This window comes from Lentinus tigrinus (genome assembly GCF_003813185.1).
Source record: "Lentinus tigrinus ALCF2SS1-7 unplaced genomic scaffold L226scaffold_9, whole genome shotgun sequence".
NCBI classification, from domain to species: Eukaryota; Fungi; Basidiomycota; class Agaricomycetes; order Polyporales; family Polyporaceae; genus Lentinus; species Lentinus tigrinus.
Genome location: NW_027137918.1, coordinates 1,004,428 through 1,029,614, shown reverse-complemented (window position 1 = coordinate 1,029,614; position 25,187 = coordinate 1,004,428). Strand labels below are relative to the sequence as shown.

General features: G+C 55.9%; 10 protein-coding genes and 1 non-coding gene across 11 annotated transcripts; 8 read left to right on the top strand and 3 right to left on the bottom strand.

The window, feature by feature from the left end:
- Positions 1-750: 750 nt before the first annotated feature.
- On the bottom strand, positions 751-6,007 carry L226DRAFT_461663 (pleiotropic drug resistance ABC transporter; the record flags this gene model as incomplete). The annotated part of the gene is made up of 14 exons (XM_067675672.1): positions 751-819; positions 886-1,240; positions 1,303-1,667; positions 1,726-2,077; positions 2,131-2,523; positions 2,574-2,690; positions 2,748-3,238; positions 3,290-3,505; positions 3,557-3,752; positions 3,807-4,443; positions 4,502-4,743; positions 4,800-5,247; positions 5,310-5,524; positions 5,577-6,007. 14 exons carry the CDS (start codon positions 6,005-6,007, stop codon positions 751-753), a joined length of 4,527 nt encoding a protein of 1,508 aa, XP_067536682.1.
- A 793-nt stretch (positions 6,008-6,800) lies between these two features.
- Positions 6,801-7,620, top strand: L226DRAFT_396974 (uncharacterized protein). The gene has a single exon (XM_067674533.1). It carries the CDS (start codon positions 7,008-7,010, stop codon positions 7,536-7,538), a length of 531 nt encoding a protein of 176 aa, XP_067536681.1. The 5' UTR covers positions 6,801-7,007; the 3' UTR covers positions 7,539-7,620.
- A 47-nt stretch (positions 7,621-7,667) lies between these two features.
- Positions 7,668-8,128, top strand: L226DRAFT_570311 (uncharacterized protein; the record flags this gene model as incomplete). The annotated part of the gene is made up of 2 exons (XM_067684423.1): positions 7,668-7,691; positions 7,754-8,128. 2 exons carry the CDS (start codon positions 7,668-7,670, stop codon positions 8,126-8,128), a joined length of 399 nt encoding a protein of 132 aa, XP_067536680.1.
- Positions 8,129-9,514: 1,386 nt separating this feature from the next.
- L226DRAFT_612346 (uncharacterized protein) lies at positions 9,515-10,681 on the top strand. Its single transcript, XM_067686382.1, has 4 exons — positions 9,515-9,962; positions 10,032-10,073; positions 10,131-10,351; positions 10,419-10,681. Exons 1-3 carry the CDS (start codon positions 9,908-9,910, stop codon positions 10,310-10,312), a joined length of 279 nt encoding a protein of 92 aa, XP_067536679.1. The 5' UTR covers positions 9,515-9,907; the 3' UTR covers positions 10,313-10,351; positions 10,419-10,681.
- Positions 10,682-10,950: 269 nt separating this feature from the next.
- On the top strand, positions 10,951-11,022 carry L226DRAFT_t101. Its single transcript has one exon. It is a non-coding gene; the product is annotated as a tRNA-Ala (tRNA).
- A 172-nt stretch (positions 11,023-11,194) lies between these two features.
- Positions 11,195-12,811, top strand: L226DRAFT_396909 (uncharacterized protein). The gene is made up of 3 exons (XM_067674532.1): positions 11,195-11,634; positions 11,686-12,167; positions 12,248-12,811. Exons 1-3 carry the CDS (start codon positions 11,439-11,441, stop codon positions 12,494-12,496), a joined length of 927 nt encoding a protein of 308 aa, XP_067536678.1. The 5' UTR covers positions 11,195-11,438; the 3' UTR covers positions 12,497-12,811.
- An 81-nt stretch (positions 12,812-12,892) lies between these two features.
- Positions 12,893-13,863, top strand: L226DRAFT_461226 (uncharacterized protein; the record flags this gene model as incomplete). The annotated part of the gene is made up of 4 exons (XM_067675637.1): positions 12,893-13,334; positions 13,400-13,522; positions 13,579-13,658; positions 13,723-13,863. The coding sequence occupies 4 exons, from the start codon at positions 12,893-12,895 to the stop codon at positions 13,861-13,863; spliced, it is 786 nt and encodes a 261-aa protein (XP_067536677.1).
- A 219-nt stretch (positions 13,864-14,082) lies between these two features.
- On the bottom strand, positions 14,083-15,058 carry L226DRAFT_534158 (ring box protein). The gene is made up of 6 exons (XM_067680610.1): positions 14,910-15,058; positions 14,799-14,826; positions 14,688-14,738; positions 14,560-14,630; positions 14,418-14,503; positions 14,083-14,357 (listed from the first exon to the last, which is right to left on the bottom strand). Exons 1-6 carry the CDS (start codon positions 15,006-15,008, stop codon positions 14,345-14,347), a joined length of 348 nt encoding a protein of 115 aa, XP_067536676.1. The 5' UTR covers positions 15,009-15,058; the 3' UTR covers positions 14,083-14,344.
- Positions 15,059-15,207: 149 nt separating this feature from the next.
- Positions 15,208-16,590, top strand: L226DRAFT_485258 (uncharacterized protein). Its single transcript, XM_067677101.1, has 5 exons — positions 15,208-15,337; positions 15,394-15,542; positions 15,605-16,069; positions 16,136-16,276; positions 16,334-16,590. Exons 1-5 carry the CDS (start codon positions 15,274-15,276, stop codon positions 16,505-16,507), a joined length of 993 nt encoding a protein of 330 aa, XP_067536675.1. The 5' UTR covers positions 15,208-15,273; the 3' UTR covers positions 16,508-16,590.
- A 531-nt stretch (positions 16,591-17,121) lies between these two features.
- On the top strand, positions 17,122-18,730 carry L226DRAFT_612342 (uncharacterized protein). The gene is made up of 3 exons (XM_067686381.1): positions 17,122-17,467; positions 17,528-17,572; positions 17,633-18,730. Exons 1-3 carry the CDS (start codon positions 17,410-17,412, stop codon positions 18,415-18,417), a joined length of 888 nt encoding a protein of 295 aa, XP_067536674.1. The 5' UTR covers positions 17,122-17,409; the 3' UTR covers positions 18,418-18,730.
- Positions 18,731-19,770: 1,040 nt separating this feature from the next.
- L226DRAFT_552497 (uncharacterized protein) lies at positions 19,771-24,980 on the bottom strand. The gene is made up of 13 exons (XM_067682868.1): positions 24,891-24,980; positions 24,464-24,841; positions 24,202-24,410; positions 23,720-24,153; positions 22,736-23,666; positions 22,518-22,679; positions 22,070-22,462; positions 21,820-22,017; positions 21,463-21,763; positions 21,145-21,398; positions 20,803-21,092; positions 20,621-20,742; positions 19,771-20,571 (listed from the first exon to the last, which is right to left on the bottom strand). The coding sequence occupies exons 1-13, from the start codon at positions 24,955-24,957 to the stop codon at positions 19,940-19,942; spliced, it is 4,371 nt and encodes a 1,456-aa protein (XP_067536673.1). The 5' UTR covers positions 24,958-24,980; the 3' UTR covers positions 19,771-19,939.
- Positions 24,981-25,187: the final 207 nt, after the last annotated feature.

Below are 25,187 nucleotides of genomic sequence, written 5' to 3'. Positions count from 1 at the left end.
GCTGGACGTGCATGTTCCCAGCGGTGTGGTACGTAAAACGGCACCTGGGATGTATGCGTGAAATTGAGGTAAGGACGACCTGTTTTACTTTTTTTTGGTGAGGCAATCCAAGTCAACACCTCACCGGCGATGGCTACAGATTTTGACGAAAACATTATTTGGTGGATGTCCGTACGGCGGCCCTCCACGCAGGAAGTGCAAGACCTACTCAATGGCGTCGACAGGCAACGATTCCGAGGCACAGCCCACCGACGGAGCACCCAACGACTTCGCCAGACCGAGGTACTATGCGGCGAACACACATACTGTATTGAATGTTCACACCGACGTTTCCAAACATCACCCGCCATGTACGAGCGACTCGGATGCATTGACACTATTGTATACGCAAGGTGCTGTATCGTTACAATTGGATGCTGCTGTGTCGAAACACTCTACTCGATCAGATATCATCAATCTACTGACTGTCCATCCTGTGTTACTACTACCTAACTAACTATGCAAGAGAAGCAAAGAAACCGCAATCGAGGGGAATAAAATGCACGTGAGGATTCGTGGCAATAGGCGTATAAGTGTTGTTGTTGTTGATGATGTAGGTGTATATATCTATTGTCTAAGTCTAGATGGCGCAGGAGTAAGATGTGCGGGATCTAAGTACACAGACAACCGATGCGGGAGAAGCATTACGACGCATTACGAAGATACTATGTAGGCCAGGGCAAGGAGAGACACGACGCAAGGGGGCGGCGCCTACGAGCGGCGGAACAAGTTGCCCTTCTTGATGCGGAAGATATACGTGAACATGTAGATACAGAAAACCTGCAACACGCGCGCGTCAGCAATCGGATTTCGAGACAAGAGCCAAGAGGAGGAGAGAGCACTCACATTGAAGCAAATGAACGCAGCAAAGATACCCAGGTTGCGCCAATGGTGCGAATAGAAAATGTTGAAGCTCGTCTCGAGGAACCCATCCGTCGTGCTGAACGTGCAGTACTGGCACCCGCTCGTCGCGTTCGGGTTCGTGAGGTACCCGCCCGACGCGGAGACAAAGGGGTCCAGGTATTGTGCGCACGTCTGGCCCGATGGCGGCTGGATCGTGACGAGCTCGACATCGCTGCACTGAATGGGCATTTTCCCAATGGCCTGACCGAGGAGCGCCTCGATGAGGTAGGTGTACGGCGACAGATGATACATCCACCGCCACCACCCGAGCTGGCTGAAGGGCTGGAGAACACCGTTGCTGTGAAAAGGGAAAGATTATAAGTATGCAAATAGAAGATAGTCCAGGTGAAGCGCACGCACAAGGTAAGCACGAAGGAGAAGAGGAAGCTGAACAAGAGGGCCGCGATCTCAGCGTTCGGCGACATCGCAGCGACGGCCTGGCCGATGGTCGTGTAGTACAGCGGGAACCAGAAGCCAAGCATGAAGTAAGTGAAGCCGCCGCGCGACGAGGGGAACCCGACCGTCCAGAACCAGCAGAGGAAGTACAGCGATGACCCGAGGATGTTCCATGGGATCTCGATGAGGATCTGCGACGTGATCAAGGCCGTCCAGCTGTACATCCGGCTATGGCGCTCGCGGACTTCGAAGATGTTGCGCATCTCGATGAACGGTACCTGGAGCTGGTTCGACAACGGTACACTGATGATCATGGACATGAAGATGGCCTATGAGAAAGTGTGGTTAGCCTCTATGCACCCGCTCGTGACCAGCCGATGAACGTACGAAGAGGTGGTTCTGGGTACCCTGGATGGTAGTCTTCGCCTTGAAGAACGTGAACCCGATGAGCAGAGCAGACGCGCAGTTCAACGCGATCTTCGCAATCAGGTAGGTCGGGTCGCGCCAGTGTGCTGAAGCATCGCGCTGGAACAGAAGACCCATCTGGTAGAACCACGAAGTCGGGTACTCGCCCTTGAGACGCGCCTGGACAGGGGGCTTGCTCCGGCCCTCCGAGTGGATGCGCTCAAGGTCCTCCTGAAGACGAGACGCCTCGGGGGACTTCTTCCATGCCGCGGCCCAGTCGACTGCGGTAGTGGCAGTCGCACCAGCACCAATAGCCTCGAGGATGTACTCAGCCCTACAGACGGTCAATCATCGGCAAGTTCCATTCATGCACCTGAGAGGACTTACGGGTTCTCAGCATCGCCGCATTTCCGTGCACCGTTCCTCTGGAAGTAGTCGATCATGATGGTCGAGCGCGGACCGATGTCGCCGAAGTAAACCGTCTGGCCGCCCTTCTTGAGGAGCAACAGCCTGTCGAAGACCTGGAACAGCTCGGCCGAAGGTTGGTGAATCGTGCAGACGATGGCCTGGCCGCTGTCAGCGAGGTCGCGCAGGAAGCTCGTGATTGCCCAAGCGCTCTGCGAGTCGAGACCAGAGGTAGGCTCGTCAAGGAAGATGAGGGACGGCTTAGCGACTAGCTCGACGGCGATCGTCGTGCGTTTCCGGTGTTCAACTCCGAGTGACCCGACGACTGCATCGCCATATGCCTCGAGACCGCACATCTGCAGAACCTTCTCGACGCTACGGAGATGATGAGTATGAGTATGGACGATAGAACGGATGACACGTACTAGGCCTTCTTCTCTTCAAGAGGAACCTCACTGGGCTGACGCAAGCACGCGGAGAACAGGAGGGCTTCACGAACAGTCGACGAAGGTTGATGGGTATCCATCTGCTGGCAGTACCCGCTATGATGCACATAGTCAATGAGCCAATCCATGCATGCAGAACGAGGGAAAACATACGTGTGAGCCTGGAAGTCAGAGGGAAGTGGATGACCGTTCATCAACCGATCGCCAGTAACAACACCCATAGTCGTACGCTCAGCCAACACGTTGAGCAGTGTCGTCTTACCAGCGCCAGACTCGCCCATCAGTGCCGTGAGCTTGCCAGGTGGGACATAACCAGATACGTCCTGCAGGAGCTGGCGGGTGGCGCCCTTGCCGACGGGGACGATGTAGTCGAGGTGGTGGAACGAGAACGTGCCAACCTCGGGCGTCGCTTCCTTCATCGCCTTCAAGTCGGTGCTATTGTGGCTGTTGCTGTTCGGTGTAACCGAGTTACCCTTCTCCTCGTCCGAAGAGGCCTCCTTCTCCGCCGCCTTGACGACGTCCGTCTTGGCGCCGCGCTTGAAGAGCATGATGCTGCTCTCGCCCGCGAGGGTCTGGTTGAACTCGGTGAGGATGAGCAGGATAGAGATGAAGCCGACACCGAACGCGCAGAGGACGCCAAAGTTCTAGATCAACGCGTAAGAAGCAAGCATAGATGAGAGTGTGTAAGTACTCACCCGCCAAAGATGGCTGTAGGAATAGGTGAACGACAGTTGGATGTAGGTATTGCCGTTGACAGTGCTGACTCCTGGGACAGAGCCGACCGTCGTACAAGCCTGGTTCGCAATGGTGATGCCCTCATAACCTGGTCCCTGTGGGACCAAGGTAGCGCACTCTGCATCAACCGTATGGAACTCGTTAACCATGAGGGACTCGAAACCATAGCGCAGCGGCTAGAAGACATTGGTTAGATCGGAGAGCGTGGACAGTAAGCGAAAACTCACGTTGATCCAAGTGATCCACCTGAGCGCGCCGATCATGTACGGCTGAGGGATGGTATAGCCGGTGTAGAGCACCAAAATGAGCGTGCTCAGACCTGCAACGGCGGTGGCAGGCGCGGCGCTCTGAAAGGCTGCAGCGAGGGCGCGGAACCAGGCCTTCATTGTGATCGTGTTGGTGAACGTGAACAGCAAGAAGATACTAAACCGCGTGTCAACTCCAGGTTTCTTCCTCGCAGATAATGAAAGCACTTACAAGAATTGTCCGGGGGTCTGCTGAAGACCGACCAGGAAGTAGATAAGAATGCCGAATACGACTTGTGTAACGAACGTGATGGGGACATCGACCAAGGTAAGCGCGAGACCCTCGACGAAGGGGTGGTACATCGCTGCGCGGGACTGCCGGTGGACGATAGGCCGTTGTGCGAAGAGTGCCGGGATCTCAGCCATGGTCGACAAAGCCGCGAACAGGAGGGCGAAGAACAGAACACCACCACGAGAGAAGAACGACTGCGTGGTATTTGAGACTCGCAAGAAGACTGTACCCATGATGATGGCTTGGACGACGAACGACGCAAGCTGGATGACCTGTGCCGCAATACCTCCACGGATGATTTGTACCCGTCGACGCATGAGTGCGCGTGCCTGCATGGGGATGGAGACGATATAGGGACTCTTCTTGTTCGAGTGCTTCGCGTGCTCGGCCTTGACGCTCTGCTTGTAATGATGTACACGCTCAGGCTTGCCGACGAACTGGTCATGGTATGCGGTCATGTCCTCCCGATTGGCGCGGTAGATGTCAGATTGCCGGTAGTGTTCAACGAACTCGGTAGCAGTCCGTGGCACACGGTTCTCGTAGCCTTGCCGGACGATACGGCCATTCGGATCGGTCACTAAGTCCCACGAACTAGTCAGCGGGCAAAACACGGCCGAAGTGACAGGTCTACGTACCTGCGACGAGGAAATCGGCAGTGGTCTGACGGTTGGCAGGCTCATAGCCCATGTCGATGAAGTACTGACGCGCCTGATCCGCGGGACCGAAGTACACCTCCTTGCCCTCGTAGATGACACAGACCTTGTCGAAGTGCTCATAAAGTTGCTCGCCCGCTTGGTAGATGGCGACGATGGTAGACTGTCGAGCAATATCGGTGGAAATGCGCAGGGCCTGGACGAACTCGAGTGCAGTTGAAGCGCTAGAAGAGACATTGTCAATCACACAATCACTACTTTTCGATGAATGGATGCTTACTCAAGACCGCGCGTAGAGTTGTCCCAAGAGTTCAGCAAGCTGCGAGATGCAAGAGCCTCGCTGATTGAGACACGCTTCTTCTCACCACCAGAAACACCACGGATGGATGCGTCGCCGACGAGGGTGTCCTTGACGTGCCGGAGACCGAACACCGTCTCCAATACATCGACGATGTTGTCGACATGGACATCACGGGGAACCTTGTCAATGCGAGATCGAGGCGTCCGGGTAGTAGCGGCAAAGCGGAGCGTCTGGTCGACGGTGAGGGTAGGGAAGTGGACGTCATCCTCGGGGCAGTATTGCGCGTCTCCACGATAGTGCTGCTCAACTTTGTCCGGGGTGAGGGAATCGTACCATACATCGCCTTCGACCCGGTGGTACTCTTGCCGCTGGTTGGCCAAAACCTTGAGTAGCGTACTGCATCCCGAGCCGGGGCGCCCAAGAACCACTGGTAGGCGTAACGCCGGAAGGTAAGTTTAAGAATGGATCACCGGTGCCACTGTCACTCACAGAGCATCTCGCCCGGCCTGACGACACCATCGAAGCCGGACAGAATATCCCTCGTCGCCGGGTGCAACAGTCCCTGAATATTGTGAACAATGTTGAAGGGATTCAGCGCCGACCCGAGCGTCTCCTGGAATGAGGCTGACGCCCCGAGGCCGACCACTCGGAGATCTTGGAAAACGACTCCAAGCTCACGTCGCTTGATGTCCGACTCGTCCAACCTAGACTAGAATTGAGAAGGGTGCACATATCGGCTCGAAGGGGAACACGAACTTCTTGATAACATCCCGAAGCGTCTTCTCGAAGTCGAATGGCTCATTCGGACCCGCGAGGGTCTCCTCCGTCGACTCCGAGTGTGTGCTCTGCCTCTCACCTGGTCTGGACGGTTCTAGATGGAGGGCATGACGCGACTGGGTAGACTGTCTTGAGAGGGTGCGACGGAGCTGGTCGACTCCCTCCGGGTCGAAAAACCCAATATCGACGTGCGAGCTGCCCGACATCTGGCGTGATAGCGGGTTGCCTATCGTGGGAGTGACAGGGGAGGATGGTGAGCTTCCGGACCGTCCATGGGTGCGGTGCTCTTCCTCGAGATTGTGGATGGCGGCATGGCCGTAGGCAGCAGCGATATGGGAAGCAGTGGGAAGCTCGGGAACGGTGTCCTGCTGCTCGTCGAAAGACTCTAGCTGAGCGGGATCGGCAGCCATGGTGTGTGGAAGGAAGAAAGAGCGGACGGGGCGGGACCACAAGTAGGTGGGGAGTTTAGGAATCCGGAAGGCGGAATAATATATGCATGCGCCTCCTGTATCGTGCGCGCGGCTAGGACCAGCCCCGATGGTTTGCCGCGCCGTTGGCCGCTGTGACGCGTCGAATGGCGACCTGGACCAGATCATCTGTGTTTACGCAAGCGGCCATGTTTGCTGTGCTCTATCCCGAACTTCATTGGAGGCCCCACATGTGATAACGTGGGCTGCTGACAAGAGCCTGTCCGCAACTCAGCATTCCTGCAACACGCCGCGAACAAACGACTCACGCTCGTGCCGTTGCGAGCTGCTGCGTCCGCGACTGCGTGCCCTGCTGCCCGCAAACACGTCGCAGAGTGGCCCTCGAGGGACCTGATCCTGATGAGCGAGTCTCGGAAGCGCGGAGGAGCATCTCGGATTGCCCGATTAGGCACCCGAGAACATCGGATCGCTGAATCTATTTCACTTCCCTCGTCCTTATCCGGTCCTCCACCCCGACGCCCGGGCCCCCTCTGCTCCTCTGCGTAAGTACAATTAGTGATCCCCGGGGCAGACTCACGTTCGCCATCTTGCACCAGCTGCAGCGAGCGCATCCTACCACCGCACTTGCCTCAATTCTCGGACAGACAGGGCCGCTGCGGACCCCGTGTACAATGCGCCAAGTCATGTATGACGCTTGCCCGAACGCCCGGCGTTGCGTTATGTGCAACACTCTCGGGCCCCGGATGAGTAAGTCTCCTCCTTGCCCTTGCGTTTCTCTTCCGTGGGGTTGTTACTCACCGAACAGATCCCCGATACGCGGACAACAGCAACCTCGGTTGCCACTTGCCCCTCCGACTCGACCCTGGCGGATGCAGCGGTTAAGTAAGCCGAGCTTCTTGGTCGCCCCTATAGGCTACGCACGTTGCCGCATATCGCAAGGCTCCACCATACTTGCACGACATCGATATCCTTAGGCGAGGACATGTTGGCCGCTATTCCGACCTCAGCGTCATATGCCGTTATAGGGTCTCTGCTATGTATCCTTAGGGTTCACGTAACAGACTGTCGTTCGATGTTAGCGTTCTACATGTCATCGGCGCCCGCATATCCTCCGGTTGCCGTCAAGGAAGCTGACAAGTTTAGAACCGCAACTCTCCCCACCAGACAGAATAGAATGGTCGCTTCGTACGAGCTTCGGATTCAGTATCACATGCAGGTGTTTGTTCTCTCTCTCGTCAAGGACGCTCACCAAACGCTCGCCTCCACATACTGCCCGCGAAAGATACCACATCCGTCTTCCCTAGCTAGTGGCAATCCGACTCCAACTTGTATCCCGTTTAGCACCACCTGTGAGTACTATAGGCCCCCGTATCGTTCGTTGGAGACCCGCCCGTTAACCTTGATCTGTATCCATCTACTTGCAGACGAGGTATGTAATCGCTTCCAAGGAACAGATGTATACAAATCCTCTTCGACAAGTTCACTAGTCATATTCACATACCAGCGAATTTGATATCCCGCGTCGACAATGCACACATCAACGAAGATCCATTCATACCTCTCGTCGACCCCGCCACAGCCCCCCTCCCCAACCAACAGATAGAGCGGTCGATTCTACACCCCAACGGTGCTCTTCGACATTATGGACGTCTCTCGTACGACCTGCGTAGGAATCATATGTCAAAGGCTCTCGGTACGTGTGGTTCTAACGCTCATTCCACATCCCAGAAATACCACAACCAATGCGGCGCGTTCCCCTTGGGGCTTCCCACTGTGTCTGGACCCTCGTCCTGCGATAATTGCAAGCCCAACGACGCCCAACCACCAGTGTACCGCCGGTGCAACGCACCCCATACCCTGAGGGACCCTGGTCCGAGGACCGACAGCGAACACCCCGAGGGTTCTTCCCGCGCATCCCCCGGTGTGTCGCTTCCTCCGAACCTACCTTCTCCCCGCGCAGAAGCTGAGAACCACGATCCACAGGCCGCCGCAAGTCTCTACCCCGCACAACCCTCGTTGCCGACTGAATTGAACGAGCTTCGCCCGCGCATCGTCGCTCTCAGGGCGCACGCATACACGGCCACCCACGGGCACACACCCTGAAGGCTGGACCCCGGATGGTCGCCAGCGACTGATACTGATACTGATACTGATATGTTCTCCGGACCCTGCTGCCGACCGCCCACTTCGCAACTTCCTTACCAACTACCATTCCTGCACCGTGACGGCGGCTAACCACCGTTCGCACCTGTGCGCAGCACGTCCTGCGATCAGCCACAGCCTACAGGTCCGGGTCCAGGTCTACACTGGCGCCAAGGCACCCCCATACGTACATACTTATGTCAGTGCGGCCGGCGCGGGCTTGCGTACTACTGAACGCATGCCCGGCATGATGTTCGCAGCACGATGATGATCCCCAAGTCCATCCATTCCTCGCAGCAGGCAGCAGGGAAACGTGTGTCGGAATGCACGATGGACGGAGCGCTTGGTGGGTGGATGCGGCTTGGCGGGCTCAGTTCCTTTGTCAGCACAGGAATGCTTTACGATGGTGGCGCTGGGTCCGATCGCAACGTTGTGCATTAAGCCTCCTCAATTGCTTGTTTTATTTTCTCATTTTATTTCCCACAGCTCGGCAAAGGTGGGGCCGTGACAGGGCGGTTGGATCCCTCGTGCGCTCCCTCTGCGAAATGCAGCGTAGAGTAGCGTAGAGTCGAGTTTCGGATCGACTGCCCTGTCACGGCCCCACCTTTGCCGAGCTGTGGGAAATAAAATGAGAAAATAAAACAAGCAATTGAGGAGGCTTATTGTCACGGACGTTGCTGCGGATACGTACCTGGACTTAGTAGTATGTACTATGTATGTCCCTCTTCTCGACCGTTATTTTCGTCATGTCCACGGCAGCCACATAGTGGGTCACGACTCCATGAGCGTTCAACGCCATGGTGCACGCCTACCACTTACTACATGGGCGTCTTTGCTGTTGTTCTCCTTTACCCAGACGAATTGAACAGGGCTGAAGCTCGGTACGTTCCAGTCCAAGGAGGGAGGCAAACTTGCCAAAGGCTCACCGGTGCGTCCCCAAAGAGTATGAAGGCCTCGCATATGGAAGTTCGGGCGACAACCATGATAAGCAGAGTCGCAGTGAGTTGAAGAAGCTTCTGAACTTGACGAGTACTCACCGACAGTACTTAGTACTCCGGATTCGTACTATCTGCAGCTAGGCGCCATCAGTGCCAGAGCTCCAAGGGGAGGTAATTGACTCCGCTCAGCGGTCCTAAGTTTCCGCACCTAACCAGCAAGTAACATCACAACTTTAGCGATCGCGAAGAAAAGTAGAAGAGGCTGACTTCGAGGTCTATTAGTATCCGAGGAAGAGTCAGGACGACCTCGGCCATATTCTTCCCCAAGCGCTTGCTCGATCACTCCGGACCGGATCGGGACGTCGGCCTTCTTCATTTCGACCGTTGTCTGAACTCAACTTTCGAGGATCTTAACAATGCCGAACGCTGGTCCTGGTCGCTGAAGCGGAAAACCCACCGAGCATGCCGACCCGTACTGGGTCGTCGATGACGCAGTGGCTAAGCCCCACGTCACCGCCTGCGGCATGGTCACGCGGCGGGAGCTGTGCAACATTCATCACCGCCACCGCGAGCCACGGTGCGAACGGGAAAGCCGAGTTCTACTGATTCCTTGAATCTGCCCAGCCTCGCTCCCGAGGACGTCCAGGGAACCTGTCAGTACTTGTCAAAGAAGGCGCCTCTCTCCTTCCACGTCGCTCCTTGCTCACACCCACCTTGAACTGAACCGTCTCCACTGTGTCGGTGATTCACTGCTACTTGCTTTAGTGCTCTTCTTCTGCGGACCCTTCAGACATTCGTAGACATGAGTGATACTACAGTTCTCGAGCAGTGCTGCGCGGGTCTCTGCGGAGGATGCTGTAAGTCCACAATCCTTACTGCTGGCATATGACGTGTAACGTGTTGTTCATCATCTCGAATTGCTACAGGCCTTGCATGCACAGAGTCTCTGAACATGTACTGCTTCTCGAGTAGGTCCTCCACACGTGTCCGGGTGCGTCGACTGACTCCCCATCCCCCGGTTGCAGAGATGTACGGTACGGGAAGCACGACCAGCAGCCAAGCAGGATGCTGTGGCCCCTGCTGTAAGAAGTCCTTCGACGAGGATGACGAGTTCGCCGCTCGCCAGGCTGCTGCCGCGCCCGCGGTCAACCAGCAGCCTGCAGCGACGAACGAGATGTCCGACAAGCCGCCGCCGAGCACTTCTTGAGCCTTGGGGATGCGTATACCATGACGATACCCTTTCTCTGTGCGTACTGCCAGCACTGTTTCGTCATCGACACCGGGAGCAGTAGTAACTGACAGTGACTCCACAGGGACGTTGATCTGACTCCTTGTTCTCGGACCTGTGATCCTGTGATATACCGTATACGTGGGCTTCTTGAGGATGTCTCGTAGCTGCAATGACTTTGACACGCTTTTCTGAAGCACTACTCGGCTGGGGAGGACTCGGATGAATGCCTTCAAAGTTTGTGTCAACCAACGGTCGTGGATGTTGGCCATAGCCATTGAACCCGCCCTCGTTTCTGTGTATACAATTGCAGATATCGACAATGATAGTACTGAGCAGTACTACAGCTGCCTCAGGCAAAACGATAGACTCGGTCGCGGGGACGCGAACGCTGGCTTGAGAGGCAGTTGTGGCGTCTTGGGGCCACAGTACCGCTGCTGCTCTCCATCTCGTTCTACAATGTCTGCAAAACTTATATCACGTCATAACTCTCAAGGAAAACCACTGGCACATAACATACAGGCAGAGGGTCGATTTGCATTGCGCTCGTGAGCCAGAAAGCCGTCCCAACTTGAGATTGACGCGGACTAATATAGTTGATACCATGTTGAGTACATGGGCATTTGGCACAGTGGTAGCGCGCACGCTTCGCATGCGTGAGGTCCAGGGTTCAATCCCCTGAATGTCCACTCGGTCATGCACGAGGCTTCTCTTTTGCAGGAGTTTTGAGCAGGAGGTTGGAAGAGCGATGACTTTTTTGAGTTGCGGTCGAGTACACCCTAGATCGTCCTCATGGACCCCGTGGGAACATTACATCAGCTACGAGTCTCAGGTCCGTTGACGCTCATGAAGTAGTGTCGTCCACGACATCGTCGCCATCGTCCGCTATCACTGCCTTCTCGCCTCTGTTCGTATCTTGCAACGTTTCTGACATTCCAGACTCACTGCAGTGTGGGAATATTCGCACAGATCTCACGCGCGGAGTGAACTCGTCGGACTTTTTGCTGCCTCGAGGCTCGTGCATCCCTTCGGACACGCTACACTAGGACCTGGCGAGTCATTCTGCCCATTTCGTCGCAACACGCCCCCTCTTTGTGCACCCGTTATGGCCCCCAGCACAAAAAAGGTCGCAGATGCCATCGATAAACGGCGGCCCAGGCGGCAGCATATAATCCTCCAAAACCTCCCTCCCCTCGTTCTCTCCACCCCCACCAACACCATCACCATCCAGTTCGCTATGTCCGCCCCGACTACAGCATTGAAGCCATTTCCCGGCCAGCCCATGGCCTCTACTGCGCCTGGTGGGTCTTGTGCTCTCGCGCCATGGACATCGCTGATACTTATCGTTGCAGCTCCCGCCGCGCCGCCGCCTTCGGAATCGCAGGCAGCAGAGTCGACAGGCGCACCAGTCAGCGAGAAACCTCCTTCATTTGGGACCTTCGGCGGTCCCAATCGCAACAGTCGGCACAGTGCCGACCAGCGTACCTCGGTGGAGGAGGTTGAATCAGCTGTCTGGCGCCTCGAGACTCGCATGGACCAAGAGACCCAGTCAATCAGGGCTCACATCGACCAAGAGACCAAGTCAATCAGGGAGGAGATTAGCCAGCTAGAAGGGAGGATGGATATCCAGTTCAGGTTGCTCGACAATCGCGTCAACGAAGTGAACAGTCGCGTCACCGAGGTGCACGCTCAACTCCAGGATATCAAGGGCATCCTGGAACAGATGCAGCGAGTCCTACCGGCTGCGCTTCCACCCGTCATCGTCGAGTCTCCTCCTTCCAATGATTCCCACGACGCCGCGGGGCCCTCTTCCCCCCGCCGCCTCTCTACCAGGGCAAGCTCCGCGTCCATGCGTCTGCGTGACATGATTAAGGGGTCCGCTAAAGAACTCTTCGGTACGCCCTCCAAACAAAGAAATTAGGGAGGAGGGCACTCCGCAGCGAGCAGACGTTGTGCGCCTGCATCTTTGCACATCCTCCAGGTCATGCTCGCATCCGCCCTATACACGCACCACATACCCATCACATCCATCCGCCGCGCTGCGGCGCTCTATACGTCGCTCTTCCGACTGGCTTGCCCTCTTCCATTATCCACCGCACGCATCGATCGTCTATGATTCCATGCATACCCGTCGGTCTTCTCCTTGCAGTTGTGCACAACTAGCATCCACACTCATTGAACCGTGTCCCTGTCTCCCTTCTTCGCTCTCGTTCTATCGTTGCTGACTCGCTCGCGTACATGTTATCTCTGCTCTCTCTGTCCACGTGTGTTGTGCTGTACTACAGACATATAATTGATCGCTCTTGGATATGCATCCTCAACGTTCGTCGGTTTTGTGTCGATGTGTGTGTGCGTGGTCTTCGACAAGAGCGTTCACTTCATGTGCGGTGCACTTGGCAATGTCGCGCCGAATACCTGTGATTCGTCCTCCTCAATGCTTGTCCTGGTCACGTAGTTGTGCCGCGTGGCGCTTGTGCTCCAAGACGCGCCTGCAGTCCTTCAAGTTCTTCCACCACCTCTGTCGTCTGACTCACTACCCTACTCCTCTATCCCAATTTAATGGCTCTACGCATACTTCCAAAGACTATCCCTAGACTCACCAATGGGCGGCATCTCACCTCCCTCCGCACCAGCGTGCGTTCCGTCAGTCTTGCCGCCAACCAAGCAGTCCGGTCTACAAGTCACCTCCGCTCTCTACACCCGGCCTCCGCGCGCATCGTCCCAACATTCCCATTCACCTGCCAGCGGAGAAGACAGTCAAACCAAGCTCCAAGCACCCAAGGCCAACAAGGCGCGGTGCAATCCTTCCCAGACCCCGACCGGCCGGACCTCTTCTACCATCTGTTCGCCCCGCCCACTTCTCTGTCCTCGACAACGCCTGTGTTCGCGCTCTCCTTCCTCGAAACGCCGCCCCCGTCGATATTGTCGTCTACCGTCCTCGGGTGGCTGCCTGCCAGCGGGGCCGGGGATGGTGCGGGTCTGAATGACTTTGTCGAGAACGGTGCGTGCTTCCCGCAATGCGCGCGTCGGACGACGAGCAGGGAATTGAACGTCGGACCTTGACAGAACGCTTCCGGGAGCTGATGCACGAGGCGGTCCAGTCTGCGCTGCGCGACGGGGCAGACGAGGTGCAGAAGAACGGCGCCATCCAGACGCGCGAGGGGTGGATGCACATCCATGGTACGTTCTGTCCACGGCAACGTTAACCCTCCGCGACACTTTGCGCTGACACTGATACCTGATAGACAACCGCAACATCCCCGCGCTCGGTCGTATAGGGGACCCTGACGACATCATTGCGTCTGTACGCGTGGAGGACGGAGAGGTGAGCTGCGGTCACTTCTATAAGTACTTCGACAAACATTCTGAGGTTGTATGTATGCGCACAGATTATGGCAGAAACCTACCAGCCGATGCCGTCGTATCGTCTGTGCACCTCTGACGGCGTACTCCAGCTCACCGAGGGCCTCGCGGCGAGACTAATGGAGATCCTCCAGGCGCGTGTCAGGGAGGAACAGGAGCAGAATTGAACGGGCAGGCTTGGGAACACAAAGGTGTGTGCTTATGCATTCTGTGACCCATCAACGACGCCTTTCGTGATCAGGTAAGTCTATGTCCTTCAATCTATCATATTCGCCCCCAAATCACGCCTAAGCAAGGTTCCTGGACGCTCTCAATACGATGCAAGATGTTCACCTGTCACGATGAGTCGATAGCACAGCCTAATCCTAGACGTTCTCGCTGCATACCCGAGTACTGCAATGCATGGTCCAGAGGTGCCATTGGCATTGCCCGTGCGAAGACATACCGGTAATGAGTTCCACTGTATATATGTAGTCAACTTGAATGCGAGAGAAGACGCTCATACTATCAGCCTACGCAATTCGCGCAGCAGAGTAGCCTGCGCGTCTTTGAGGAGAGATACGGGTGCAAGACTTGATAGAACACAGCGAGCGGATATGATACACTGAAAGGACGACGAGAAACAAATGATACATTGGTCTGCATGATCTAGCGACCGTATCTGCGAGAAAAGCGATGTTAGACACGATTGATCACCGAGTAAGCTTATGTGGGAACGTACTTCTGCAATTCCCACTCTCTGTTGTCCAAGGGACAGACGTTCCTCGTCTTCAGCCAACGCGAGATGCAGTGGAAGTGGAATGCGTGCTGCGCAACGTATGAGCATATGGAAGGCGTTGGGGAGGAGAAAGGGATGAGCTCACGTTGCAGATGCCCCACGCGGCGTTGCACTCCTCGCTAGTGGCGGATACTTGGTTCGCCTGGCAGTCGATGCCTTAACGCAGTCAAGTCTTAGACAACGTAAACAAGTGAGCGATAGGTGAATACACACAGAGATCCATGATGTGGTTCCTGCAGATAGCGCAGTTCTCGACAACAATGTCTACACGAGAGGCTCAGTAAGCACCAAATGGCGGCATACGAGTGTGTGGCGTGCACTCACCCCAAGCCCACAGAGAAACAGCGTTCCACTATCGATCCAAAGTCAACCACCACGCATAGCCACAAGCATGAGCGATAGATTGATGAAGAGATGGGACTTGGGTAGACGCACCTTCTTGACCTCGAATCGCTTCTTGTCGCCCTTGCCGTCCTCCTTAGTCTTACCCTTCGGCTCGGCCGGAGGGGCATCAACGTCCATCGCATCAGCCATGGCTTGTCGTTCGTAAGAGATGTGAAAAGGAAGAGTGTCTAACGGATGAAGAGGGGATGGTCGCAGGTGCCGCGATGGAGGGAGCAGGCAGCCTGCAATCTCGCGCAACCGTTGAGCGCGTCCGAGTACAGCTCAGTCACGTCGTGACGGTGACGAGCTCATCCAGTCAAAGTCAAGAGCGACTGTGACGGTCCTCATCCTGCTCAGTCGTCCTGTCTCGCGACCACTTTCACGACGAAGCAGAATCGAGATAAACGGGCTGAGGATGTCGGAAACGAACCAGGAACTCACGCAACAGTACTATGCGCGGACCAAGGCTGCAATCTCTGGTCGGCGTCTCCCGTCTCTGCTCGACGCCTGCTGCGGCTGAAGTTGGCTTCGGTAGAGCTCACGAGCCAACTGGAAGCTATCAAGTCTGGCTCTGCTACTTCTGATTCCATTCAGAAGGTGGCCGTCGAGCTTGCGAAGCTGCGGAAGGAACACACAGACGCGATCGCGTTCCTTCCGGGCTACGATCAAAGACAAGTTGACAAAGTAAGTCAACTGGTAGTTATCATCATCGATCGCAGCGCCGCTCACGCCCAAATGATGTGTAGCAACTGGAGGGCCTTGAGAGCCAGCTCGAGTCGCTCCGGACTGCGGCAGCGCCGAAAGCCAAGTTTGCGTTCAAACGGAAGGCCACTAAAGCTGCGCCGCCAGCTTCTACCACTCCTGCCACTGCGTCCGAACAGAGTACCTCCGCGGCCGCACCACCGCCTACAGGCCAACCATCTGCCGTTCATACCTCCGGGCTCTCCATCTCAGGGCACACCAACAGCTACCTGACGCTATCTTCCCTGTCATCCCCGTGGTCATCAGCATCCGATCTGACCATCTCCGACCTCGACAATTGCATCGTAAACTTCATCCCCGACTCAAATGGCAACATTCCGCACGACGTAACTTTCACGGCCCTCCATGCTCGGAATATCTCGAACACGGTGCTCATTCTGCCGATTATCTCTGGGAGTGCTCTTCTGCATGACCTGAAGAACTGCGTCATTGCTCTCGGAAGCCGCCAGGTACGTCTGTGCCGACAGTGCGAAATGGAGAAGTGCAATGACTGATGATAATGTCTCGTCATGCAGTTCCGGATGCACACTTCATCTGAAGTGGACGTGTACATCTCCATCGCCTCAAACCCCATCATCGAGCACTGCTCAGCGATCCGTTTCGCCGACTACCCATCGTCTCTCAGGCGTCCACCTGCGCACGATAGTATCACAACGGTACGTATCCACCGTTATGTGATTGTGGCAGTCTCTCTGATCGCTCCTGTCATGCAGCAAACCAAGAGCAACTATCTGGCCGTACAAGACTTCTCGCACATCCGCGCGACACCTTCTCCAAACTGGTCAGCTCTGCCAGAGGAGGCCGCGATTCGAGACGACCAATGGCCGTTGTCGAACTCAGTTGACGTCCAGGCCGTATTGTCTCAATTACTTCCTTCGCGAGGTTAGCATCGCTTTGCACAGTCACTCCTTTCAATGCTTCATGATGAGTCGGTAATCTCCGGCTCTGGGAGACGGTCCCACCACGGCGCGAAAGTGAGTATGTACTCGAACGGCTTACTGTGTCGATTGTCGATACGACTCGACTTTTAGTGGGACTTCAAGTTCAAGTCGGCATGCAGCAATTATTAGTGTCAACCTTCTGACAATGTGCTTGCGCGACGTTGGAGAAAGGTGTTGTGTTGATCCTGCCAGCGAAGATCTCCACTGTTCTGCTACAATTGTGCAGCCATAGTGCACAGTGCACTGCTTCAACGTTGTTGGCAGAGTTGCCATGCGACTGCACCGCCTCGCGAACCAGGTTACAAGGCACAAGCGCCTTCTCTCTCGCACGTATATTACATCCCGATTCCTCCTTCCACAGTTTTACTCGGCCTCCATACTGTGGGAGCACCTCAGAGACCAATCCAATGCGGTTGCATGTATGTACACTGCCTATTGTGAGATCATCAGCATGGACAATACGCTGTGCCGACCGCGAACACTGGGAACAGCGTGCGGCAGGGAAGTGCGCTTATTCCGTAGCCGTTCATAAAGGCGAGGACAGCATGGTGAGTAATACTTTCCGTTCACGCAGATTTCGCTACGGGGTGTGCTGCCCGTGAGGCTCGAAGCTTAGAGTGCGCTTCAGTCTTTATCTCCCATCTGTCTTTGTCCTCTTCCCTGTGCTATCCAACGCTTCAAGGGCTACGGTCCCTCTCGAGTTCTCTGCTGCTCGTTGCTGTCTGCTCTCTCACCTCCCTCGTATCGACTGCGAGGCTTTCCAGTCAATCGCTACACACTTTACATCTCCAGGATAGAGGTCCTAGTGGCCTATCAAGTCACACCCACCCCGAAGTACTACTGTCATCATGTCCGGCCTCGAGGAGCTGTTTGGAATATGCGGAGCCTGCTTTCTCTGCTGCTGCTGTGAGTACCTATTTATTATCAGGTCTTGCATAGACCTTGCCTAACATCAGGGGCACAAAGGTTTCGAGGGACTCGTACAAAGAAATAACTTCTGGTGCTTCATGAGTACGTCTTCCTTTCCACCGCCTTTTCTTCCAAGTTCCCTCTCCTAATCACGTGTCCAAGGCTGCTGCAACGGGAGTCGCTATCGTGTGCGCGGCACCCGCGGCGGGTTCTGCTCCTGCAAACGCGCGATGGACGACGCCGACTTCGAGCGCACCGTGGAGGAGCTCTACAGCACCAGCAAACCCGTCGACATCTCCGAGCGGTCCACGCACCTCGTCGAGCTCCAAGCCGTACGTCGCGGCGATTCGTCACGCCGAGAGTCCGGTGGGGACGGCGACAGGCAGTCGCGCGCGGTCGATACCCAGCCACGCCGACAAGCATCCATGGAGGCGCCCCGCCGCTCGCGCGAACGGTCGCGCTCCCCTATGCCAGTGCCCTTGCCCGAGGGCGAGATCGAGCGGGAGCGGGAGCAGGCCATGCTAGAGTCGCGCAAGGACGCCAAGGACCGCACGCGCGACTGGGTCGCCGCGCATGGGCAGAGCTCGAGCACCGATATCGCCCGACCCCCCTCCGCGTACAACCCCTCCCGCGCCCACCGCCCACACCGCTCGGAGCCCACTGCGACGCCCTCCCTGCGGCCCTCCGACTCCCAGTCGCAACGTCAGCGGCCCCCCTCGGATGCGGGTCGCGACCGTGACGGTGGTCTTGACGATGAGATGAGAGGGCCGCCGCGGCTTGATATCCCCACGAGCTTGAAGCCGGGGGCGCCGCGGTCTGCTGGTCCTGCTCAGCTTCCGTTCGACCTTGGGCCGGCGCAATCTTCGACTCAAGCTCAGGCACCGTCGAGGTCGGGCAGTAGGGATGATCACAGTGGGGAGGGGCAACGCCCTGCGAGAAATTGTTAGCGCGCGGCCAAGCGCCTTACCCGCGTCTAAGGAGTAGATAATCTATGCCGAGATGCCGACTAATCTCTTCACTAGTGTGTCACATAGACGCTCAACTGAGTGGCTGAAATGGTACAGCTTCCATGGTCCCGTTTTCTGCAGTCCGCTATTGCCCTCCGATAAGGTTCGAGTTTGGGTGATTCATGAAGAATCATGATTATTAAGAATTTCTTCGGTGTCGATTTCCGTGGGGAAGACTGTAAGTGGTAGGAACTCTGTTACAAGGGGGCAGCAAGGTTCATGTACTCGCATTTGCCATTGTTTTACCTAGCTTAAAAAGAAATTGCACCGAAGAATATATCTAAAAATGCTCATAGAATCAAATGCAGCAATTTTTTCCTGATATGATTGCAAGCAGCGGACTGCAGAAAGTTGGCACTTTGTGGGCCAACGCATTTAGGCGCTCAAAGGGGTTCCATAAAGTAGCAGTGGTTGTGGCCCCAAAACTACAAATATCCCTCCCAAACTTGCACAGAGGTAATAGAAACATACTGCGCAAATATACGTTGAATTTCTCTGCCAGAATGTAGGCAGAAAGCAATGGCCAAAATGGGCTCGTCATCGCATCTGGTCACGTGACTGTTGCCTTCTCCATGTTGCCCAGCCATAAAACCCATATAGCGAGCTTAACACCTCTATGAACACCTATAATACAGTCAACATAGTTGATAGCATGCTTAAATGAGGTTTCCCTGGATGATACAAAAGGGAAATAGGTGCTACACAGAGATGACCATAGAGCACCCATCTGAACACGGCACGAAGCCTTATCTGTAAGGCGATAAGATGAGATTTCTGTGATCTGGCTGATTATGCGTTGTTTTGACGCCGGATCTTCGTTATCTCTTTGATAGACGCTGGCCGTCGAAATAGTAGGGGTTGCCTCTCCCCAATCACAGTACCTATGGGCAGTGAGGCTTCAGTTGGACACTCGTGCTTAGGACAATGTTGTGATCTGGAATCTGGATGTATATACAAGTCCATTATGCTCTCGTTGCTCTCTGGTTGAATGCACATGGATTACGGCGTCGCAGGCACCTCCAGTTGCTTATGCACGACTTCCGAGCTTCCGAGCTCGAGTCTGCTAGCAGTTACATTCGTATGGGGTTTCGCTCCTTGGAGGATGTTCGTTCGTTGAGAGTCGTGGGACTGCGGCACTCGCACTTCAAGTGCGTTGTTTTATAATACAGAAACTGGACCCGACAGCGGAGGTGGCTCGGGCCGTTGGGTCATAGCTTACCGAAGAAGTCTGATGCCGATACGAGGTAGCGGCAGTCCACGACTGAACAACAAGAGACACTCTGTCACGAGAATCGGTGCGAGAACAACAATGTCATTACATATCATGCGGTACATTCAGCAGCAAAGACAGCACAAGATGACAGCAAGAGACAGACAGACCAACTTGAGCAAGAGTAAAGTAGAGAGGCGAATAAGCATATCGAGCAGCCATTCCAATCATCATATCAGAGGGTATCTATCGTTAATGACGGACGCGCTTCCGACGGATCTTGACCTCAGAAGCCTGGGTCTCCTGCGAAGCCCCTGCAGCGGATGGAGAACCAGGAGCCTCGTCGTGGTCAATGCCATTCGTCGTCGTGTCATGCATATCCTCGTCCTCGGGCTCGTCATCATCAGAGCGGCCACGCTTTCGGGAAGCTTTAGGTGTCGCCACAGCCTGAGACTCTTCAGGTTCCTCAGGCTCCTCTGGTTCTTCGGGCGCGATAGAACTGCGCGTGGAGGAGAGAGGTGTGAGGGATTTCGATTCTCGCGCAGGGGTCGGCGATGGAGACCTCGATGGAGACTTCGACGGTGACTCGGTACGAGGCTTCTTGGGAGAGGGTTGGCTGCGCGCGGGACGCGGCTTTGGACGCGGCTTCGGAGTTGTCGTAGCGGCTGGTGCTTCTCGCTCATCCTCCGTAGCGCCAGCTTCGCCTTCGGATACTGCGCCGTTCTGTCGAGCACGACTAGCTGATTTGGCCCGTGTTGGACGCTCGATGTCGCCGTTTGCCATGAGGCCCTCAACCTCGCTGGCTTCACCCGCTTCATCATCTGTCGTGACGAACTCGGCGCTCTTCCCGGCACCCTTCCGTTTCCTGCCCCTGCCTCCAGCACCTAGGGAGACATGAGCCTCAAGCGTACGTTGCGATGGAATCATACACACCTTTCTCCTTGTGCATCGCCGCAGTGAGCTTCTTCTCGTACGCACGATAGGGCTCCCAGAACTTAGACGTAGGAGAGATCTCTGACTTCGCCTGGGCGATGAGGTTGTCCAGGTGCGCTTTGCTGATGGTCATAAACGATGAGTGAAATGATCGGAAGAAGAGAAAGCGCATTGACACTCACATCGCCAGGGCGTCTCTACTCTCAATATGGGACAGGAGCGGCAGTAGCACACGGAAGAATTTAATGCACTTGTTCCGAGCCTTCTTGTTCTTCGTGCTCTCGTAGCCTGCGAGGCGCTTGCCTACCCAATTGAGAGACGTCGTCTGAATCTCCACGACGTACTTGCTGTCCAGCCGACGCACGACAGCCAGCTGAGCACCGCGCAGGAGTAGACATGTCGACAATAGCTTGCCAAGGGCGATCGAATGCTCCTCGGTGTGCTCGACCGAGTCGAGATAGAGCGTGAACGACTGCGAAAATACTCGTCACGACAGATATGCATACATCATGGCCTGCACTCACCTCCTGGAGCGCCTGGCATATGATTGCTACGACTGCTTCACCGTTGCCCTTGTACATACCCTCTTCACGGAGAATCTCTACGATGACCTTGGAGCAGAGGTCAAAAGTAGGTCCGAGACGACCATAATGCGCGAGGATCGTGGCAGCGTGGCGGAAGTGGATAACACCAGCCCTAATGGAACGAAGGAACGTCGTAATCACGCCGATGAAGACATACTCCCTCTCGAGTTGAGCACGAGTCTGGGGACGAGGACCTAAGAGTAGGGGAAGTGAGTGAGATAACCAATGGGTGCAGACGATCTGATCTGTCCGGCATACCTGGGGAAGCGGCCTTAGCCCCCTTCCTTCCACGCCCCTTCTTGCCTTTGGCGGGTTCTTCAGGTGCGGCTTCATCCTCCTCTTCGTCATCTTCATCGCTACTCGCATGCTCCTCTGATGCAGCTTCGGCGATCTCCTCCCCGTAGCGCTCGATCTCCGCCTGAACGAAGCCTGCACAGCGATACTGCACTTCGTCATCAAGAGACAGGGGAAGCGCAGCAGTAGGTAGCCTGCTGCCGTCTGGCGCCGTCGTCTCGGTGGCACAAAAGAGAATGTGCAGAGTGAGGAGGCTTTGGAAAGCCTGCATACCCCATGCATCAACATATGGAATACTCAAGCTTGTCAGGACACACGCACCGCTCTGCGGACTCCCTCCACAGTGTTCGACTGAGTGCCTACTGCAAACTCAACCAACTTCTCCAGGAGGGACTCCCGTTCATCCTTGAGTTTGTCACGGAACTGCAGCTCTTCTGGCGTCAACTCGGCCGCCGCTGGCAGACTTCGCGCCTTCCACATGATGTGCAGTGTGAGGAGCTGCAGCGCACGATCCACCATCTGGGAACAACAACTCGGTCATCTGTCTCGAACATAGAAGTTGCAGACGTACCACCGCCTCCTCCTTGTACCCAAGTCGTCCCCGCTCTGCAAGCGCACTCACAATGTCCCACGCGCTGCTCTGCTTGCCACCCTCATCTTCCTCCATCCATGACGTCATGTCACGGATTCCAAACAACGCAGCTATCCGAGCGCAGATAGCCCCCAGCGACAAGACTTCGTCCTCTGTGAAAGAAGCAACCTCAATCTCGTCGCGACCAGCGATAGCGTCCCGCAAGGACGTCGACAACTCGTCTTCCAGTTCGAGAATTTTCGTACTGTTCGTCTTCGACAAGCTCGTGGCATCCATCATACGCCGGATGGTCGCGACAGCATTGGCGAGCACGATAGGAGACGAGTGCGACAGGAACTGCTTCGTGACGTCTTCCCATAGACTGGAGTAGGCCTAACGTTGTAATACTCCTAAGTCAAGAGATCTCGGAGTAATAAACAGGACGCACCGTCAATATCCGCATCTCGAGGTACATGTCGAGGTTCATCAGTTGGGGAATGAGCAGAACGTCCGATATCCGGCTCTCGTCCGTCTGGTGTTTCACGAACAACCTGGGCAATGCCTTGATCAACGCGCGGGTGATATCGGACGACGTCGTATCATCATCCGCCTGTAGAGACTTCTAATCAGTGACAGGGTCGTGTATGAAGGGCTAATAGTGCAGACCTTCTTCGCAGTGGCAGCCTCAGCGATCGCCTTGCGCAGAGTAGCGACAAACATCTCCAGGAGAACCGCTTCCTCAACCTCTTCGAGACGGTAGGCTTCGTCGACGGTCTCATCGGAGGCCATCTGCTTGCCTTTGGAACGAGAAGTGGGGCGGGCTTGCTCATCGTTGGCGGAATGATCAAGGAGCAGGACGTCGAGGAGAGTCTCCCAGTCCCGGACCGGCTCGACCTCGTCCCAGAGCGCTTCCACTACGAGTGCCGTCCTGCCCTTCGGATTGGGGCCCACAAGCGATGCAACCTCCTTCGCCCGCACGCGCTTGGATGGACCTTCGCCAAGATCGGTATCCTCTTCTTCACTGTCGCCATCGCTAGCACTCTTATCCAGAGCCCGGCCCCAGTTGACGAGCAGCATCCCAAGAGCCTTGACCCCTGCTCGGTGCTTGTCTGAATCGGAGGCTTTGCGTCCAACCAATCGCTCCTCTACGGTCTGCTCCCACACGCCCTTGACGAACCCACTGACCGCTCGGCGGACGCGCGCTTCCTCATCGAAGACAAGCAGGCACAGCCTTTGAGTCTGCTCGTCCTCAAGCAGCCCATGCGATTCGATGGTTTGGAGCACTTGCACGACGGCGACACGGATGCTCAGTTCGATGTCGCCGACTGCCATCTCGACAAGGCGGGGCTTGAACCGTTCAGTGAAGTGTTGTAGGGCCGCCGCGCTGATGTACGCAGTTTGCTCATATGCAAGAGCAAGGGCGCGGACTGCCTCGAGACGGACCTGGGTCTGTGCGTCTGACAATACCCAGCCAACATATCGCAGGTAGGCACCGTCAAGGAAGTGCCCGGGATACTTCTTAAACCAGAGGCCCATCGCGCGGACGCACTCCGCACGGATGTTCGGGTCAAGGTCGCGGTAGCGATGTACGAAGACGCTGCGTATATGCGGGTCAGACGAGCATCGGTCAGGTTACGGCGTGTCACTTACCCGTCCACAAACTCCTTCAGGAAGTCGGCAAGCTTTGAGCGACGCTCGCGGATTTCTGCAGCCTTCTTCTCGAGCTCTGTGTCCCGCGCACTCCCAGCCTTGCCGTCCTTGCCTTTGCTCGCCGCCTTTCGTTTCCGCTCACCCTCGCGTTGTCGACTGACGACCTCAGCCTCCTTCTCTACTGCCGCGGCGACGTCGCACAGAGCAGTCTCGACCTCAAGCGCGATAACGGTCGCAGTGTGGCGGAAGCTACGTAGCTGAGAAGATGACATGGCGATGACCCACGTTTGGAGGGTTGGCATTAGGTCCGATGTGTAGAGTGAGCCCAATTCGGCAGAGGAGCTGATGAGACGCTCGAGGAACTCGGAAAGCGACTTGCGGAACTTCTTGAACATGGGGAGCTTGGAAGTGAGAGGATAGATAGGTGTATCGTCCTGGAACGGGGGTTGGAATCAAGTCTCAGAGGAGAACGCGTCACGTACCTGCTTGAGAGCCTCTGTGAAGTCGTCCAGCGCGTCCAGCACGCCATCATAGTCAACCACTCGATCTTCGTCAACCGAGTCGTTGCAGCCACACGAGCGCAGGATGCAGTTGATAAGCTCTGCCAAGCTTGGGCCTGGTGAGGTGGCAAGGGACTCCAGGTAGTCTTCAGCGGTGGACTGGAGCGCGGCGGCAGGGTTCATGATGGCGTCTTAACCACCACAATCAACGACGACACTCCAAAGCAGAGACTCATCCACGCACTAAACAACGCATTGTCTGCCGCAATCTTGCTGTCTTTTGCGACCTTCTCCGCATCGAACTCGCCCTCAGCGCCTGCAGCCTGCTTGCCCTTGCGACCACCTGTTTTCTTTGGCTTGGGGGGTCCAGTTGGCTTCGCCGCCGTGCGTTTTGGTCCTGTTCCTTTGGGTGCGCGTGGTTTCTTGGGTCCCGTAGGTGCTTTAAGTTTCCGTTTCGCAGCCGATTTGGCCGGTGGTTTGGGTGCGCGAAAGTCTCCCTCGTCCGCGTCTCCTTCATCGTCAGCAGGTGCATGGTCAGACTCCTCACTTCGCGCGTCGTCATCGTCGTGTTCTTCATCACTGGTCGCGTCGGATCGTTTCCGTTTGAGTAGAGAGCTGTTGACTAGGGGGTTGTGAGCTTCTCTGTGTCCTACGCCCAGAGAGGTCCTTACCCGACACAAAATGTTGAGCTTGCTTGCGCTCTCGTTGAGACCGTCGAGGCTCTGCAGCGTCGGCCATGGTGCCCAGGACGGTGGGGAAGGTGGGGGGATGTGGTCAAGACGCGCTCATAGCGCGCGCGCGACCGTGTTGTCTCGTGTTTCCCAATCCGGATTGTCACTGGGGAGGGGCAACGCCCTGCGAGATTTCGTTAGCGCGCGGACAGGCGTCTCCGGCGCAAGAGATGAGATGGGTTGGGCTGCCGAGTTGCCGAACTCCGAAGTGCATCTGAGATACGCCGCGTAGCAGCC